The sequence below is a fragment of the Pelophylax lessonae genome (assembly GCF_965119305.1).
Source record: "Pelophylax lessonae genome assembly, chromosome: 1".
Lineage (NCBI taxonomy): Eukaryota > Metazoa > Chordata > Amphibia > Anura > Ranidae > Pelophylax > Pelophylax lessonae.
In genome coordinates, this window is record NC_138768.1 from 311,823,753 (window position 1) to 311,844,179 (window position 20,427).

The window sequence follows — 20,427 nt, forward strand, 5'->3', positions numbered from 1 at the left end:
AAGGATAGGTGTCTTTCTGACTCTGTGATTCCTACACAGGATAGGAAGTCTACTTCCAGGAAGATCTATCATCGTACATGGAAATTGTACATTTCATGGTGTGAATTGATGAAGGTGCATCCTCGCCTTTTTTCGGTGGCTAGGATTTTGGCTTTCCTGCAAAGAGGGGTCGATTGGAAGTTGGCCTTGGCCACTATTAAAGGCTGTGTTTTTACAACACCCTTTAGCCTCGCATGCATTGATTCACCCTTTTTTTCAAGGTGTCCCGTCATGTGGCTCCTCTGAAGCGATCCCCGCTGTCTCCGTAGGATCTAAATTTTGGTATTGTCTGTTCTTCAAAAACCTCCCTTTTTGAGATCATTAGGGAGATTCCTCTGCTTACCTTGTCTCAGTAGGCTGCCTTTTTGGTGGCTATTACCTCTACTTGCAGAGTATCAGAATTTGCGGCGCTTTCCTGCCGTTCGCCTTATTTGGTGGTCCACAGAGATAAAGTGGTACTTCGACCCAGTCAGTCGTTTCTTCCTAAGGTGGTTTCTGATTTCCATCTGAATGAAGACATTGTGCTTCCTTCTCTTTGTCCTAGGCCCAAGCATCCTTGGGAAATTGCCTTGCATTCTCTGGATGTGGTTCGGGCTAGTGTAGTTTACCTGGCGACTACTGAATCTTTTAAGAAATAAGACTTTGTCCTTTATGGAAGGACCTAGGAAGGGATTGGCTGCATCTGCTGCGTGCATTTCCAGATGGATTAGGCAGACGGTGGTACAGGCTTATTCACTGAAGGGTCAGGTTCCAACTTTCCCTGTAAAGGAGCATTCTGCTAGGGCGCTGAGTGTTTCTTGCGCTTTACGCCATCAGGTGTCAGTGGTACAAGTTTGCAAGGCGGCAACTTGGTCGTCTGTGCACACGTTCACAAAATTCTATAAAGTAGATGTGTTGGCATCTTCGGATGTTTCTTTTGGCTGCAAGGTTTAGCAGGCTACTGTTTGAAAAAGACTGTTGATGAACGGTAGAGAAAACTGCATTTTTGTACTTACCGTAAAATCCTTTTTCTCTGAAGTTTGACAGACGCAGCACCCACCCCTCTAACTTGAGTGGGTTGGGACTTTTCCTCTAAACACTGCTTGAAACAAAACTGAAGCCTATAGCAGAGTGTAGTTGTATGCCTGCAGGGACGGCCCCATAGGCATGGTAAAGCTTTTTCCTGCCTAGTGTTCTACTTCTGTAGGGGACCGCATAACCCAATGGTCAAAAATTGTATGGAGCTGCATCTGTCAATTTCAGAGAAAAGGATTTTATAGTAAGTCAAAAATCCAGTTTTTCCGGTTTACCATACTCTTAAAGATGTAATCAAAAAGGAATGGGATGAACCAGAAAAACTGTTCACCACCTACGATAAAACGCAGATACCCGTTTTCGGTTGAAGATGCACAGTCATGGGCCAAGTGTCCTAGGGTCGACGCGTCGCTTTCCAAGATGGGGAACAAGACGCACCTCTGTTGAGGACTCCAGAATCCTAAAAGACCCAATGAACAAGTAAGCAGAGTCCCTACTCAAAAGAGCATGGGAAGCCAGAGCACCAAACTTAAATCCTGTGATTGCGTCCACATGTACAGCATGCATTTAATGTGGCTGAATCAGTTATAAAAAAAACATTTGGAAGGAGGGACATCCAGGGAGAAACTACTCAGAACCATCCCAACTGACCAAGGCGCCTGCTTTCCTGGCTGACTCATCAGCTGAAGCAGTAAATACAAAAGCCAGAGCCACAGCCCTGTTCAATGCAGCCAGAAGAGCTCCATGGCTGAAAACCTTGCAAGAGTACGTCATCACAAAGAACGCACTTTGTGGCATTCCCTTCGCAGGAAGCCTCCTCTTTGGTCAGGACTCGGAATCCGTACTCGACAGATCAGCAGACTGGAAAAAAGGCTTTCCTCAGCCCAAAAGGAAGCGAACAAGCTCCTTTTTGGCAACAAAAAAAGGGCAACAGGTATGTGGAAGCAAAAAAGTGCTGGTACTTGGTCATATCCCCTTCCTCCAACAGTCCTCATCTCCAGCGTCATCCATAAGATCAAAAGGGAAAAGGCGACCGGTTTTCTGATTTTGCCCTGCACTGGCCACAAATGGTCTGGTTCAGTCACCTCAAAAATACAGTACAGTGGCACTTGCATCTACCGGACAAGCCAGGACCACTATTACAGGTGCTGATCTAAACATCAAAACAATGAATCTTTCCACTTGGTTACTGAAAGGGTAATGCTACAAGAAAATGGACTGTTAGACAAGGTAGTGGATACTATCTTAGCCATCAGGAAAAAGGTCACTCAAGCTATATACGAAAAAGTATGGAAAAAAAATTGCAGCCTGGTGCGTGGAAAGGAAAAGAGAGCTTTAGGTAATGCCCATGATCCTGAATTTTCTCCAGGCTGGAGCCAACAAGAATCTCTCAACACCCTAAACGTTCAGTTGGCGGCATTGTCGTCCTCCTTTTTTCAATAGAAAATTGGCATTGGATCTGCTTATCAAACACTGCCTATATTCAGGAGGTAAAACTAGGCCTACTGTTAGCAGGAAATTTCCTTCATTGGACTTCACAGTTCTACAAGGATTCCTAGCAGCTTCTTTTGAACCTCCTAGATGTGTTCCCACAAAATTCCCACTCTAAAAACTGTGCTTCTAGTCTCGGCTAGAAGGGTGAGCAAGATGCAGGCATTCTCAATACTCGAGCCATACTGCATAATTCACCTAGAATTCACTCCTCTCCCAAATATGGCTTTTCTGCCAAAAGTCCCCAGCAAAAAGAGACAGATACCCCAAATTGGGTTTATGGAAAATCCTCATAACCTATTTAGAAAGAACCAAAGATTGGCAAAAATCTTCAGCACTATTTGTCTTTTTCTCTGGACCAAACGAAGGTCAGCAAGCTTTAAAGAGCACAGTAGCAAGATGGGTCAAAATGACCATATTACTTGCATATCAAGCACAAAAGCTTTTACCCCCCCCCCAAGTGGAGTAACGGCACACTCTACAAGAGCCTGGGCTTCTTTCGCGGAAAAGGCAGGGGCCATGCCAGAGCAGATTTGTAGGGCAGCGACATGGTCGAGTTTTAAAACCTTTGTAAAGCAGTATCGTATCGTCCGCCTGTCCAGCCCACCCCCATTAAGTATTCCTTGCTACATCCTCTGAGGCTGCCCTGCAGGATGACTTGAGAAAACAGAGTTGGGTATCTAGTAAATTATTTTCTATGAAGTCTTCCAGGGCAGCACTTGGTCCCTCCCCAAGTGTCATATTTTTTACTAACCATAATTAGGGCATTTAGGTTTACAGTTGTTCCTTCGGTACTCTCTATATTACTGAGGCATACAGGTATGTATAAACTTTTTAGAATAGTGGACATCGTGTTTCCTGTTTCTAGGTGGGAGGGGCCAGCCCTCAGATTCTGTCCTGGAAGACTTCCAGGTACCTGTTGTGTTTTTTTTTTTTTACACAGCACCAATTGGGGCTGGACAGACACTCTCACACTGTAGAGAGCATACATCAGCAGAGTAGTAGAAGATCCTCCTAGAGATCTTTCCCTACATATGCCAAAGAACTGGGAAAGATCGTGACCACACATCACCTTTGCAGGAATAAGGTACCAATAATAATAATAAACCAAAATAGAGTGGCATCGTATTTATGATTTATGTGAATGTATTATGGCAATTAACACTTCTCTGTTTAATAGCACTTTAATATACCTGTTGTGGTAAGGCATGCTTTGGACACATTTTATATACGTTTTGTGTCACATCTATGTTTCTATAGGTGCATTTGTGAGGCCAGCGGGAAGCTACATGCTGGATAAATTTTGGCGCAATGCAACGTAAATCACTGCAAACGCACCCATGTGAACCATACTGTCAGCTGCAATAGTCCTAATTGGTACAGAGCATTGGCAGGCACATGTGTATATTTAGCCTTAAGCTGGCTATACACTAGTAGATCCTCAAAATTTTTTGTTCCTGCAAAAATTCTGCTTGGTAAATTCAATCACTTGATGAATGTTGTTTGAAAATAGTTTACTTTTAACATTCGATTTTGGAGATAATGGACTTTCCTGGACAAAAACTCACTATTAGAAATTGGATAATTTGCGAGAGATTTTTTTCCATTCTGGTCTTCGAGTTTTCCCATCATTGGAGTTGAAAATGAACATCAATTTGACCGTGATAACGATTTACTTTTCTGTTTGTGGGTTCTCCTGCTTTTACTGTCCATCGCTATTCCAGCAACGCGGTGCAACTAGGGGAGCTGATCCAGAGAGTAAGACCATGGTATCACCACCTTTTTGGATTGTAAACTTTGATTGTGCCTGTGTTGAGTACTTTACCTTGATTGGATTGCTGCTTTGCTACTTTTGCTGAGAAAAAGACATTCCCCTCAATGTACAATGCAAGGATTATAACAAATTTTGTTGCAGATTCCTACTTTTTGTTCTGAAGAAATAGTGGTTTGTCTGTGTCCACATTCAGAGTGAATCTTTATTGGAGTGGTTTTATAATTACCAATCAGCTTGCTCATTAGGGTTCTAATGAGAAAAGTGGACGGGTCTGTTTCCATTTGGGAGAGTATTTCACCCCAAAAAATGTTTTTGCTCCAGGAGATGCCAAAAATCTGACTTGTATCTTAATGCAGACTTCTGGGAGAATCAGTAAGCCAATCACACAAGCAGGAAATTACATTTTCAGGCTACATTCCGTACACCATCTGTGTATACCTCTTCCATGTAGCCATATTGTGTTGCATTTTACAGAAAAATCAGCGCTGCAGATTGAAAAAGAGAGGTAATTTTTAAAACCTTTCAATTACAGTATGACTTGAGTCACAGTTGTATATGATATATATATATATATATATATATATATATATATATATTTTTTTTAATTTGCAAATTTGTTTTCTCCCATGAAAGAGTTACCCTTTAAGTTCTCCCCAGTGTGTATCTCCATTTATTTGTCTGGCACTTGTCCGATACCACAGGGAGGACTAAAGGTTCTGCATCAACCTACGTCAACCTCTCTCTTTCTCTCTCTTCTCTTTCTTTAGATAACTTTACATTTATTAACAGTAAACCTAATTTGCAGTGCCTTGAAAAAGTATTCATACCTGTTGAAATTTTCTACATTTTGTCATGTTACATAGTTAGTCAGGTTGAAAAAAGACAAAGTCCATCTGGCTCAACCAATAAAAAAACAAAAAAAAAAAAAAAAACGGTAATGAAAACCGAACCATAAAATCCAATATACACAATCCTATACCCGCAGTTGATCCAGAGGAAGGCGAAAAACCCCCCAGAAAAGCATGATCCAATTTGCTACAGCAAATGTTACAACCAAAAATGTAAATGTATTTTATTGGGATTTTACGTAATAGACCCCTCACATTTTTTGTAAATATTTGTTTATATCATGTGACAACACTAAAGAAATTACAGTGCTAAAATATAAAGTAGTGAGTGTACAGCTTGTATAACCATGTAAATTGGCTGTCCGCTCAAAATAACTCAACACAGAGCCATTCTTGTCTAAATTGCTGCAAACAAATTTGAGTACACCCCTAAGTTAAAATGTACAAATTGGGCCCAATTTGCCATTTTCCCTCCCCGGTGTCATTAGTGTTACAAGGTCTCAGGTGTAAATGGGAAGCAGATGCTAAAATTGGTGTTATCGTTCTCACTCTCTTATACTATTAGTTTTGCGCTCCACAAATCTGTTCTTTATGGAAGAGTGGCAAGAAGAAAGCCGTTGCTAAAAGAAAGCCATAAGAAGTCCCGTTTGCAATTTGCGAGAAGCCATGTGGGGGACACACCAAACATGTGGAAGAAGGTGCTCTGGTCAGATGACACCAAAATTGAACTTTTTTGCCTAAAAGCAAAATGCTGTGTATGGGGAAAAACTAACACTGCACATCACCCTGGACACACCATACCCTCCCTGAAACACGATAATGGCAGCATCATGTTGTGAGGATGCTTTTCTTTAGCAGGGACAGGGAATCTGGTCAGAGTTCATGGGAAGATGGGTGGAGCCAAATACAGTGCAAAGGGGAAAATCTGTTAGGGTCTGCAAAAGACTAAACTGGGGTGGGGGTTCACCTTCCAGCAGGACAACGACTCCAACCATACAGCCAGACTAACAAAGGAATGGTTTAGATCAAAGCATTCTGTCCTTTGACGCCCTGGAAAGTGGGGGGAAACACAACGTATTTCCAGTTTCGCTGAAACCATTAATGTCACTTCCTGTTCTCCGTGGAACGCATGTCGGAATGGCGTTCCCGGAAGAACTGGATCTCACAGGCGCAATTTTATCTATGTTCTTGTAAGTAGTTCTATTTTTTGCACTACAATAAATTGTATTACATACTTCACGATGGCAGCCCTTTTATGTTTGAGCCTTTAAAGATCCTATCATTGGTGGGCAATGGAGCATTACATCTATAAGGAAGAGCAGTGGTGTACCACACCAATCCTAAGCTGGTTTGACCCCAGACTGAAACAGCCGTGGGGTCCATTTTTTTTCGGTGAGTGGGGACACAGGAGGGGAGTGAAGCACGCTTATGATTGTTCAAGCGCTTTGGCACTTTATATATTTTCAAGCACAATTTTTGAAGCACTAATGCATTTTTAGTTGTTGAATATTGAATTGTTTTTTTTTTTTGTTTTTTTTTACATCATATTGTATTTGCTTACTATTTATTCATTGAAGCACTTGTGCACTTTTCCTTATATTTTAGGCAAGCGCTGTTTTAAATTTACACCACCAAAAGAAAGTTCTATTAGTGGGAAAAAAAAGGACATCAATTTTATTTGGGTACAGCGTCGCACGACCGCGCAAATTGTCAGTTAAAGTAACAAGTGCCATATCGCAAAAAATGGCCTAGTCATTAAGGGGGTAAAACCTTCCGGTCATTAAGTGATTAAAGAGTAGTTAGAATAGGTTTAGAATGGGGGTGGGGAATGGGTTTAGGTATAGTTAGTATTTAAACTGAATTCTACTTTAAAGAACAAATCTGAGGGCCAAAATCTAACCCAGATTGAGTTGACTACATGATTATCAATAATACCAGCTGGACTTTTTTTTTTTTCTTATTTTTTTTTTTTTCTTATTTTTTTTTTTTTTCTTATTTTTTTTTTTCAGCTTTTGTATTAAAGGGTACAAAACAAAGCCTATTGGGCATACCCAGGCTTATACAGTTACATAAAAAGAAACGACAAAGCACAAAAGGCGGCGTAAAAAACAATTGTTGGCAGCCAAACGTCCATGCTAAGTAAAGAACTATAGAATCAGAAAGGGTAGTGGGCAGGCTTACTTCGCTAAGTAGGCAACACTCGAAGGACAGGGATAGAGTAACAATTATGGGACCAGTCATCCCAAAGCGTCACCTGTTGGGGCGGTTGTGGAAGATTCAATTCAAATGTCCCATATTTAAGAAAAGGACTTTCATGTTTTTAAAGTAGAACTGAAGGCATAACGTCTGTCTGATTTTCTTCATTTTTTTTTTTGCCATCTGTGTCCGATTGTGCAGATTTCCCTTTATTTCCTGTCCCATAGCCAAACAGGAAGTGAGAGGAAATACCTGCAAATTAAGGGGAGTTCCTTGGGGATCCATTGGAAGATTTCCACTCCATTACATTTCTGGGGACAACCCAAAATTTGGTACTTCTTTTTACTTTCAGTTTAATTGATGATGATGGTAAACCGGACAGATAGAGAGGATAAATCTCCTTAACGGGGACACAGAAAGCAAATCAAAACCTTACAGGTGTTCTAATCCCTCTCCACTCTATCCAAAACTAAAAAAAAAAGTTTTGCCTTTAGTTATACTTTTACATTTTTTTTTTTGCAAAACCTTTTTATTAAACAATTTTTCAAGTCCACATACAAAATTCTGGCAGCCTCAAACCATGTACGATTTCATGAGGCCTAAGGCATTACTAAAACAGCTTATTTCACATTGTCATTTTATCTAAATTAAAAAAATAAATAAATAAATCAAAATGACTTCACAGAATAATAAAGTATCAGACACTGAGTGTACAGTATTCATAAAATTTAGGAAAAAAATTGAAGAGTGAAGAAGACCTTATGAGTATCCAGCATAGAGTAAAGGAAAGAAGAGAGAAGAGAGAAAAAAAGAGGGGGGGGGGGGTTGGGCTGCCTACTACACCCCTGTCCTTTTTCTGTAGGTCCAGAGGTTTGCCACTAGTCACATAAGGGGTAAAAGCTCAGATGGATTATTTTCCTGAACTGCCAAAAGGGTTTGTAGTGTTTGTAGCAGAACCATGGTGTCCATGTTTGCCAGTGTTCCTCATCCTGCTGTCATGGTAAATTGCTCCTTCTGTTGGATGACTGAGATCCTAGTAGACCTTTTTAAAATGTTTTTAAATGTTACATTTTTAAAATGAATGAAAATGCTCTCATGTTTGGATTGCCTAATAATTCAGAAAATGCATTGTTTTCCACTTTAAATCAATGAAATCAAACACCAGTATGGTTACATGCTTACAGTTGCAATTTTTCCCATGGAAGGTTAAACACACAACCGTAAAAACATTATAATATGTAATTTTTATCAAGCAAGCTATGAATCACAATACACTGTTAACCCTTCCTTTTTTTTTTTTTTTTTCACGTAGAACAACGCATGAATTCCTTTTTGGTGCTTTGGCTGAATTAGTTGATAACGCAAGGTATGTAGTGTTTGTATATTCTGTAGAATTTAGTTATACAAATTGTGTTTGTACTTTACTTTTGCTTTTCTGTAGAGCAATGATAAACATAATTTAAAATACATATTGGCTTAAATAACTAAAATGAAAATGACTAATTCTTACATGTTTTAAAAACATGACTTCGCAAATATGATGGGAAGTCATGTGCATTCCTCTGCTGATCTAAATTTGTGGACAAACATGTTCCTGATAGACTTAAGTGTTCCTTGAGGTTGATTGCTGGCATTTGATGCAGTTTGGCAAGATACTTGACAGGAGCCTTGGTAGGCAGGAGTGATATCATCAGAGTGGTAAAATTTCAGTCAATCAGGTTTATTTAAAAAAAAAAAAATGAATTCAGCCAGCATTGTTTTCTTGTTCAAAATTTTTTATTAAGAATAAAGGGTGAACAATCGAGAGGCAGCAGTGGTACAGAGTGTGGCATTGAGCACAGCATAAGGCAGTAGGTACCAAAGACAAGGAATCAACAACAATGAATTGTTCAACTGTGGTATGAAAACAAAGAGCCGAACGAAATCGCTAACAGTAACATCATTGAACAGGGGTGTAGAGTAACAAACGGGAGGAAGAATGCAAGTCATAGGGGAGATTAATTTGCTCTGTCGTCCCCCACTAGTGACATGAAACATAACAAAAAACATAGCTCCTTGGCACCCCGACGGGGGACAATGCCAAAGAGCATGAGGAGTCTGGGAGACCATGATACATGGGTGGTTGGAAATAATCGAGGGCAGCCTAAAAGGAGGGAAGAGAAAAGCAGAAGGTAGAGGGGGGGAGGAAGGGGGAAAGGTCGAGTGAAGGGGGGAAGACATGGGGTGTGTGCTCCTCACAGGGGAGGACCGCCCGGAGGACTGAAGGTTGAATAATCAGCCAGCATTGTTTTAGTACTACAGATTACCAAGCTGCCTGCCTGCTCATTGAACTATAAATGAGCATCATCACACTTCTGTAGTTCTCTCCATGCTCCTGCCTCTGAATAATTCCTAAGGTGTACCTAAAGGCAATACTTCTTTTTTTTTTTTTGGGTAAAGTAGAGAGGGATTGGAACACATGTTAGTTTTTATTGATGTCTGCATCCCCATTTGGAAGATTTACCCACTCTTTGCCCCGTTTACCGTTATCAAAAGTAAAACAAATTCCATTGTTGGTTAGCATTAGAACACTAATAAAGGGGAAATCTTCCAGTGGGGACTTAAGTTCTGGTGACACACCGGGGTTTTGTGGTGAATGGCTTTCCACTCACTTCCTGTTTTGGCAATAGGTCAGGCACATGGGACACAGATGGCAAACAAAAAACAGATAGGGGTTATAAGCCTCCCTTATTTTATTCAAGATGGAAAAAAAGTTTTGCTTGTAGCTACTTGTCAATTTCTTTTTCTCTTTTTTTTTTCTCTGCCAGTTTGTTTTTTCTTTTAGTCAAGACTCTTCTTTACATCTCATTTACATATACATTGCACATTCACATCAGTCCCTGCCCTCAAGGAGCTTACAATCTAAGGTCCCTAACTCACATTCATACATACATAGTAGGGTCAATTTTATACAAGATCCAATTAACCTACCAGCATGTCTTTGGAGTGTGGGAGGAAACCGGAGTACCCGGAGGAAACCCACGCAGGCACAGGGAGAACATGCAAACTCCAGGCAGGTAGTGTTGTGGTTGGGATTCGAACCAGCGACCCTCTTGCTGCTAGGTGAAAGTGCTAACCACTACACCACTGTGCCGCCCTAGAATCTTGGTCTTAATCATTCTTCCCATGCACACCAGACACAAAACTTAGCTGCTGGGCAACCATACACAGATCTGTCTGGCACATGCTTAATCTGCATGCAATCTACCGACACAGTGCAATTGCCTGCAGTATAACAAGTTGTTTAGACCAAGCAGAAACGTGCTACAACATTCTCTCTAGGGATATGAGTCTTAGTACACAGAAGGCACTTATTTAAGGCTCCGCTTACACCACGGCATTCCAGATCGCGGACGGAATCAGCTCAATTCTGCCTGTGTTACACTTGCGATCTCCGTTAACTTTCAATGTCGCCCGAAAAATCGCAGTAAAATTGTGCAAACAGATTCAAGGAACTTCTTTTCATATGGTCAGCTTGGTACCTTCCTTGAACCTGGTGGCGCTTCATTTTTAGTGTCAGTCTCGCTGCCATTATTGTGTGAGCGGGGGGTACCCTGCCTGTGCGTCCGCGTCACGCTGGGCGGCCCACCTTTTAAGGGGGGCTATCGTCTATTATGTCCTCTATGGTGGGCTCTTAAGGCGACCCCCTTGTCTTTTGTGGGGTCTCATAGGCGGTCCATTTGTGGACCCTTGGCCGGCGTCCCCTTGCGGGATGGCAGTCGGCGGTATCCCCTGATTGTTTTGGGGTGAGCCTAGTATGTAGCGACCCTACTGGGTCTGCGTCCACACACTTCAAGTGCTCTGATAGTGAGGATGATTCCTCCTTCTACTGCAGCCACGCATGAAACGGCGCTGGTGGATGCACTGATTGTATCTGTGCAGGCAACTTTAAAAATGGAGGATGCAGCTGCTGCTGGGTCAGAGACGCCAGTCCCCACTGGTACCCGCAGCTCCCTAAAAGCGGCAAAGGTGTTCCCTTTTCCCGCCTGTTTTGATAAAATTGGTGCGAATCAGTGACCTAAATGCAATAGGTCGGTGCCTAAGCTTTTTGCTAGACAGTATCCCTTTGAGGAGTCCCTGTTAAAAAAGGAAGCAGAAACAACCTATCCAATCCTGTTTCCTTGTTACAAAAAAGTGGACAGTCCCACCCGTGGTGGATTCTCCGGTTCCACGTTGAATAAATCCACTCTAATTCCGGTGGAGGAGTCTCCGGCTTCTAAAGACCCCTTTGACAGGAGAGCCAAGACTTTGGTCCGCCACATGTTTACTGTGGCCGGTTCAGTCCTTAGGCCAGTGCTCACCATAGCATTGGTGTCCCAGACTTTTAACAGAGTGGCCAAAACTTTTGCGCCAGGATCTGGAGGGGGAACCACTTCCCCCTGCCTGACCAGTTGGCCCAGGGGTTGCAGTTTGTCTGTGATGCCTCTCTGAATGCGGCTCCCTTAGTTTCTAGGCTGTCTGTGACAGCAGTGGTCGTTCGGCGCATGCGCCCTTTTTGTTTCTCGGCTCGTATGCGGCCTTTTCGTCTCTCCAGATCTCAAGACAAAGGATCTAAGTCTGTCAGAACCTCCTCTGGAGGTTTCAGGAGGACCTGGTCTGGTAAGCCGAGAGCGGGTTCTTCCAGACCAGGCAGAAAAGGGCTTGTCTGCAGAAGGGGGGGGCCCTCACTTGTGTCTGAGGTGGGGGGGATGTCTTTGCTTCTTTCCGAGAGCTGATTCGGTCCGGCTATAAGATTCAGTTATTCTCCAGTGAGGTTCTTTCCTTCCAACCTGCTTTAGTGGTTGTTGCTCAACGGGTCGTTTTTTGAGCAGGTTTCCCTGCTTCCTGGGGCTTAGTGACTGGGTCATGGATGTCTTTTGGGCTCCCTGCGGCAGTTGTTGGGCTGGGGTGTGGATGTTTTTATCATCTGCGGGAACACTCCTCATGCGGCCGGATCGGGCCAAAAATCTAGGCCGTGCCTTTGTGGCCTACTCGCAGGTGACAGACCAAGCTTTGTGCGACTGACCAAGCTCTCCGAGCTGCTGTCCAAGCTCTCCGAGCTGCTGTCCAAGCTCTCCGAGCTGCTGTCCAAGCTCTCCGAGCTGCTGTCCAAGCTCTCCGAGCTGCTGTCCAAGCTCTCCGAGCTGCTGTCCAAGCTCTCCGAGCTGCTGTCCAAGCTCTCCGAGCTGCTGTCCAAGCTGTCTGGGCTGCTGTCCAAGCTGTCCGAGCTGCTGATCAAGCTGACAAAGCTGCCGACGGGGATGCACCTCACATGGCCAGATCGGGTCAACAATTTAGGCCGCAGCTTTACGGCCTACACGTGGCTGACTGACCAAGCTGTTCGAGCTTGCGACCAAGCTGTCTGAGCTGCTGACCGAGTGGATAGTGCAGATGGGCATCTGCCTCCCCCACGCCCTGGGTGGTCGGCTCCACTGGGGCTCACGGCTGGGCACCCTCAAAAATTTTGGGTGCCGCCGTTGAGGGGCCGCCTCAGTGAGTTTAGCTGAAGCCCCCAACTTTCTCCCTGGGCATCTGATGGACTGGGGATCCGGGCAATTGCGGCTGGGCCTCCACTGAAATCGACCTGTTGGGCCATATGGTAAGTCTGGCGCCTCCCTTGAACTGGGTGGCGCCATGGGGGCACTTCATTTTTAGTGACGTGTAGCAGCCATTGTGTCGGTGAGAGTATTCTGCCTGTGCGTCCGTGTCACAGCAGGCGCCGCTCCCGCCCCCCATTCAAAGGGGGCTATGTCCTATTATGTCCTCTATGGAGGGCGACCCTTTTCTTTTTTTTGTGGGGTCTAATAGGTGGTCCTTTTTGTGGACCTTTGGCCAGCGTCTCCTTGCGAGACTGAGGTCGGCGGCCACCACTGCTTGTTATGTTTTCTGGGTGAGCTTAGTATATAGCGACCCTACTGGGTCTGCGTCCACTCACTTCGAGTGCTCTCACAGTGAGGATGATTCCTCTTTTACTGCATATGCGCTTGAAAAGGCGCTGGTGGATGCACTGATTGTATTGATGCTGGAAAATTTAACCACTTGCCTAATTTGCACTTAAACCCCCTTCCCATCCAGACCAATTTTTAGCTTTCAGTGCTCTCACACTTTGAATGACAATTGCGCGGTCATGCAACACTCAACCCATATAAAATTTTCGTCCTTTTTTTCATAGAAATAGAGCTTTCTTTTGATGGTATTTATTCACCACTGGGCTTTTTATTTTGTGCGCTATAAATGAAAAAAGACCGCAAATTTAAAAAAAAAACGTTTTTTTTTTAGTTTCTGTTATAAAATTTTGCAAATTAGTAATTTTTCTTCATAAATTTTGGCCAAAATGTATACTTCTACATATCTTTGGTAAAAATAACCCAAATAAGTGGACATTATTTGGTCTGCGTGAAAGTTAGAGAGTCTACAAGTTATGGTGCTAATCATTGAAAATTGATCACGCCTAATGTACTGACAGCCTATCTCACTTCTTGAGACCCTAACAAGCCAGGAAAGTACAAATGACCCCCAAATGACCCCTTTTTGGAAAGTAGACATTCCAATGTATTTAATAAGAGGCATGGTGAGTTTTTTGAAGTTGTCATTTTTTCCCACAATTCTTTGCAAAATTAAATTTTTTTTTTTTTTTTACAAAATTGTCATATTCAACAGGTTATTTCTCTCACATGGCATATGCATACTTACAACTACACCCCAAAACACATTCTGCTACTCCTCCTGAGTATGGCGATACCACATGTGTGAGACTTTTTTACAGCCTGGCCACATACAGAAGTCCAACATTGAAGTAGCACCTCCAGGCGTTCTCGGAGCATAAAATACACTTTTCATTTCTCAACTACCTATTACACTTTTGAAGGCCCTGGAGCACCAGCACAATGGAAAAGCCCACTAAATGACCCCATTTTGGAAAGCAAACACCCCAATGTATAATCTATGAGGCATAATGAGTCTTTTGAACATGTCATTTTTTTCCAGAATCTTTCGGAAAATGTGGAAAAAAAATGAAAAAACGCATTTTTTTTACACAAAGTTGTCCATTTATAAGATATTTCCAACACATAGCATGTACATAGCAAAAATGACACCCCAAAATACATTCTGCTACTCCTCCTGAGTATGGCGATACCACATGTGTGAGACTTTTACGCAGTCAGGTCACATACAGAGGCCCAACATGCAAAGACACATAGCATGCACATACCATGAATTACCATGAATTACACCCCACAATACATTCTGCTGAGCAAAGGGTAAACAAAAGCTTACCTGTAGTTTTAGAAGCGCAGTTGTCCACAGGAGTTGAGTCCAGGCAGCAGGCAGGGACTTGGTCAGCAACAGTGCATGCAATTCTCCAGGCAAGGATACCAGTCCAGTGTCAGTGCATGCGGCAGGCAGAGGCATGATGGTAGTCCTGCAGGCAGAAGTAGGGCCTCTGTCGGGATAGAATGGGGACAGGGGTAGAGGCTTCTCCCACCCAAATCGCTTTGAAGCCTCCGGGATCCAGACCCTAATCTGAGAAGAACAACAAAAAAAATTGTTTTCTTCATCCAGAAAAACAATTCTGGTCCCCTCACATATGTGAGACCCCTGTGGTATGAATCCCACTACTTCAAGAGGCAGGCAAAAATCGTGGTCAAACAGTCCAGGGTCAGTTCCAGAGCAGGCAGAGGTAGGTACAAAATCAGCAGGCAAAGGCATGGTCAAATAACAGTCCAGGGTCAGTTCCAGATCAGGCAGAGGTATGAACAGAATCAGCAGGCAGAAGCATGGTCAAAAAACAGGCCAGGGTCAGTTCCGGAGCAGGCAGACATAGGTACAAAATCAGCAGGCAAAGGCGTCGTTGAATAACAGTCCAGGGTCATTTCAGGAGCATACAGTGGCATAAGGGGTGAAAGCGGAGGACTACGTTTACCATACTAATAATTTAGACAAGTATGGTAACGGCGGAAACAGTCGTCTACACAGAGGCCTGGTTGGGAAGGACACTGGGGACAATAATAGCGGGTGTCTTTTCGAATTCCTGCCTTGTTACACACCCTACATTTTTTCTGCCGTTTTTGGTCTCTTTGTGTGGGAGGGATTTTACTTGGAAAATGGCGTTCAGACAGTCTGCTTATTACGTCAGATCTAATGTTTTCTGGTGGGCCGTTTGGAAATATGAGGGTTGTGAAGATTTCCTCCAGGTAATAAAGGAAGGGTTGGGGGCTTTCGGTGGATTTGCGGTATAAAATGTAGGAATTGTATATGGCCAAATGAAAAATATAAATTGCTACTTTTTTGTACCAATGATAGGTACGTCTTGTGGGTAGATAGGGTTCCATCATTTGGTCGTTGAAATCCACTCCCCCCATGAATAAGTTGTACTCATGTACACATGTTGGCTTTCGGACTGGGCCATTCCTTCGTCGGGATTCCACATAGTTGTCATTGTGGATCGAAGACAACATGTAGACGTCTCTTCTGTCCCTCCACTTCACAGCCAGAACTTCCTCATTTCTCAGACTCGCCGTCTCCCCTCTTCTCAGCTTGGTGTTTACTAGCCTTTGAGGAAAGCCTTTCCGTTTTTTTCGGACCGTGCCACATGCAGGAGTCTTCTTTCTGTGAAGGTTTCGGAACAGGGGCAAACTGGTGTAGAAATTGTCTACGTACAGGTGGTAGCCTTTTTCAAGGAGAGGGTAAATGAGGTCCCAAACAACTTTCCCGCTTGATCCCATGTAGTCCGGACATTCAGGGGGATGCAGCTGGGTGTCCTTCCCTTCGTACACCCTGAAGGCATAGGTGTACCCTGTGGCTCGGTCACATAGTTTGTAAAGCTTCACCCCATAGCGGGCCCGTTTGCTGGGAATGAATTGTTTGATGCCCAGCCTGCCGGTAAATTTCACAAGGCACTCATCCACACATATATTTTGGTCTGGGGTAAATAATTGAGGGAATATTTCTGAAAAATAATTTAGAAGTGGCCGAATTTTGAACAGCTTTTTAAATGCTGGGGAATTTCGGGGAGGGCACTGGGTATTGTCGTTGAAATGGAGGAACCTCATGATCATCAAATACCTGGCCCTGGGCATTACTGCAGAGTAGATGGGCATATGGTAGTTTGGTTTGGTTGACCAATATGCTTGCAGTTCGTTTATTTTATTGAGTCCCATGTTGAAGGTGAGGCCTAAAAATATCTTGAACTCCTCCACCGTTGGGTCTCTCCACTCAAAGGGACGGGAATAAAAAGATGTGGGGTTACTCTGGATAAATTGTTGTGCATACAGTTTGCACTGGGCCACAATGGACGTCAGCAGGTCCTCCGTAAAAATTAAACGGAAGTAGTCAATTGGGGCAAAGTTCTCCGTGTTGACCTGGACTCCTGGCTGGGCAGTGAAAGGGGGGATGATGGCTTCTCCTGAGTTGGGAGGAAGCCACAGGGGGTTCAGAAGGGCATAGGGAAGGCTGGCGTTGGTCCTAACCCTTTGGGGGCAAGGTGACACCCCACTTGAGCTTGGCCTTTCTTGCCGAGGCACTGCGGAGCTGGTGGATGGCACTGCGGAGCTGGTGGATGGCACTGCGGAGCTGGTGGATGGCACTGCGGAGCTGGTGGATGGCACTGCCTCCTCCTCACCAGAACGCCTTCGTTTGGCAGGCGGGCAGTATTCCTCCTCGTCGGAGTCGGTCTGCGTCCCGCTGATAATGACCGGCTCGTAATTTACTTCGGAGTCAGACTCTGACTCCGAAGATTCCGAAGCAGAAAGCTCCCTGTCCATGTCCTCACTGATGATATTGAAGGCCTCCTCGGCTGAGAAAATTTTTTTTGCCATCGTTGGTGACACTGATGGGCACGGTGACACTGATGGGCACGGTGAGACTGATGGGCACGGTTAAACTGGCTCACTGATGGGCACTGTGATGGGCTCTGTGGGCACACTGATGAGCACACTTATGAGCACTGATGAGCACGCTGATGAGCGCTGTGGGCACACTGAGCACTGGGCGGCACTGATGAGCACTGGGCGGCACTGATGAGCACTGGGCGGGCACTGATGGACACACTGATGAGCACTGGGCGGCACTGATGAGCACTGGGCGGCACTGATGAGCACTGGGCGGCACTGATGAGCACTGGGCGGCACTGATGAGCATTGGGCGGGCACTGGTGGGCACTGGGCGGCACTGATGAGCACTGGGCGGCACTGATGAGCACTGGGCGGCACTGATGAGCACTGGGCGGCACTGATGAGCACTGGGCGGCACAGATGAGCACTGGGCGGGCACTGATGGGCACACTGATGAGCACTGGGCGGCACTGATGAGCACTGGGCGGCACTGATGAGCACTGGGCGGCACTGATGAGCACTGGGCGGGCACTGGTGGGCACACTGGTGGGCACTGATGAGCACTGGGCACACTGATCACTTGGCACACTGATGGCACACTGGTGGGCACTGGTGATCACTGGTGGGCACTTTTTTTTACACTTACGGTCTCTCCTCTCCTCACACTGCAGTCTGTGTGTGAGGAGGGAGAGCTGGCAATGAGTGATGATCTCAAATGTTTACATTTGAGATCATCTCTTATTGGATGCCTCGATCGTGACGAATGGCCGCTGTGATTGGCCATTCGTCACGATCTGTGATTGGCTGTGTCCAAGGGACACGGCCAACACAGATTATCCCCGGTGCGCGCTCGCGGGAGCGCGCGGGGAGTCTGTTACTACCGAGGCAATGACAGATGATCTCATATGTTTACATATGAGATCATCTCTCATTGGATGCCTCGATCGTGACGAATGGCCGCTGTGATTGGCCATTCGTCTCGATCTGTGATTGGCTGTGTCCAAGGGACACGGCCAACACAGCTTCTGCCCGATGCGCGCTCGCGGGAGCGCGCGGAGGGCATGTTTATGGGAGGCCGTTTAAAAACGGCCTCCCGAAAATTCAAGTCCGCGCTGCAGCCGTATATAGGCTGTAGCGCGGATGTGAGCTGGTTAAACATGGGGGATGGAGCTGCTGCTGCGTCAAGAGGTATCGGTCCTCTTGGGGCTTGCAGATCCTCAAAAGCGCCAAGACAAGACAAGTGGGTACACGAGCTGATTCAGCCTGGCTACAAGATCGAGTTTTTGGTCTTCCCCTCCAGAGGGGTTTATTCCTTCTAACCTGCGTTTATCCCCAGACCGCCTGCCTGGGCTGTGCAAGACTTGCTGCTACAAGTGGTGATTGTTCCGATCTCTGATTCAGAACTTTGTTTCATGGGTTTTATTCAACCATGTTTGCAGGTCCCAGGAAGGAATGCAAGGTACGTCCCATCTTGGACCTCAAGCACTGAACCGCTTTGTGCGGGTACAGATGCTTCGAATTGAGTCCATTCGTACGGTAGTGGCATCCCTACATCAGGGGGATCTTCTGGCCTCTATTGATTTTAAGGATGCTTACCATCATATTCAGATATATGTTGGTCATCCATGCTTCCTCCGCTTGCCGTGGGCAAGGAGCATTATCAAGAGGTCTCACCACGACCCCTCTGGTTTTTGCAAGTGTTGGCCCCAGTGCTGGCTTTGTTGCGCCAGCGGGGCATTGTGGTACTGGAGTACCTGGATGATCTTCTTCTGCGAGCAGAGTCTCCGACTGCTTTGAAGGACAACTGGAACATTGCTGTGTTGACTCTGCAGGAGTTCGGTTGGATATTTAAATTTCCAGGTATTGGCTCTGGTTCCATCCACCTAGTTGGACTATCTGGGTCTGTTCTGGACTCAGCCTCCAAGCAGGGTGTTCCTCCCATGGGAGGAGTTCCAAAATCGGTCCACACGAGACCTCTGCAAAGAGAGATTCTTGCCATGGGGCAAGAATCCACAGTTTCTACACAATCTGATCCTGTTGAGCCTGAGTACGCGAGGGTCCTTAAATTTTGGTGGTTTCGCTCTCTGGCGCTTCGACAGGGTAAATCTTTGATTCCCCTGTACTGGACGGTGGTCACCACGGATGCCAGCCTGTCCGAGTGGGGTGCCGTTTTTTGGCACAAATTGTGCTGGGGGGGTCTGGACGCTGAATAAATCCAGACTACCGATCAATATACTGGGCATTTCCTCCAGAGGTGTTTCATCGGTTATGTCACTGGTGGGGAACTCCCGAGGTGGTCCTGGTTAGCCTTTCGTCTCAACAGGAATGTGCTTGGGTTTGTGGCTCGGTCTTGGGATCCTCTGGCCGACGCCACAGACGCACTGGTAGCTCCTTCGGGACCAGTATCGTCTGATGTACGTCTTTCCTCTTCTATAACCTTTGCCAAGACTCCTGTGTAGGCTCGAGGTAGAAGGGATTACGGCCATCCTAGTGGCTCCAGACTGGCCTCCTCGGTCTTGGTTTGCAGATCTTATATGGTTGGTCGTTGATGCTCCTTGGAGACTTCCTCTTAGAGGAAATCTGTTGGCTCAAGGGCCAATCTTCCATCTTGCCTTATAGTCGCTAGCTTTAACAGCTTGGATGTGAGAAGCCAGGTGCTGGAGGATAGAGGGTTGTCTGAATCTGTGCATCCCGCACTGCTGCAAGCTAGTAAATCTACTTCTAGGAAGATTTGCCAGCGCGTTTGAAGAGCGTATTTTGCGGGTGTGAATCTCTTGGGGTTCACCCCCGCTCCTTTTCAGTGACTCGGAGTGTGGCTTTCCTCCAACGAGGTGTTGTGCAGCGTCTGGCCTTGGGTACCATCAAGGGCCAGGTTCGGCCTTGGTGTTTTTTGGCTACGCATTCATTGGGTTACACTTTTTTGTTCAGGGTGTCCGCCACTTGGCTCCCCCAGTGCAGTCCCTGTTGCCCTTGTGGGATCTTAACTTGGTGCTGTCGGTTCTTTAGTAACCACCGTTTGAGAATATTTGCGAGATTCCTCTGCTTGCGTCCCAGAATGTAGCCCTCTTGGTGGCTATTACTTCTGCACATAGGGTGCTGGACCTGGCAGCTTTGTCTTGTCGTTCACCTTACTTGGTGGTTCACAGAGAGAGAGTGGTGCTTCGTCCTTGTCAATCGTTACTTCCTAAGGTTGTTTCTGGTTTCCATCTTAATG

At 45.3% G+C, this 20,427-nt stretch overlaps 1 protein-coding gene across 3 annotated transcripts in view; it reads left to right on the forward strand.

The window, feature by feature from the left end:
* Nucleotides 1-20,427, forward strand: part of MORC2 (MORC family CW-type zinc finger 2) — a 204,927-nt gene that overhangs the window by 20,518 nt on the left and 163,982 nt on the right. For all 3 annotated transcript variants that reach the window (XM_082266820.1, XM_082266818.1, XM_082266819.1), the window contains exon 2: nucleotides 8,675-8,728. In XM_082266820.1, coding sequence (XP_082122946.1) covers nucleotides 8,675-8,728 — 54 coding nt within the window. The remainder of the gene's footprint in view (nucleotides 1-8,674; nucleotides 8,729-20,427) is intronic.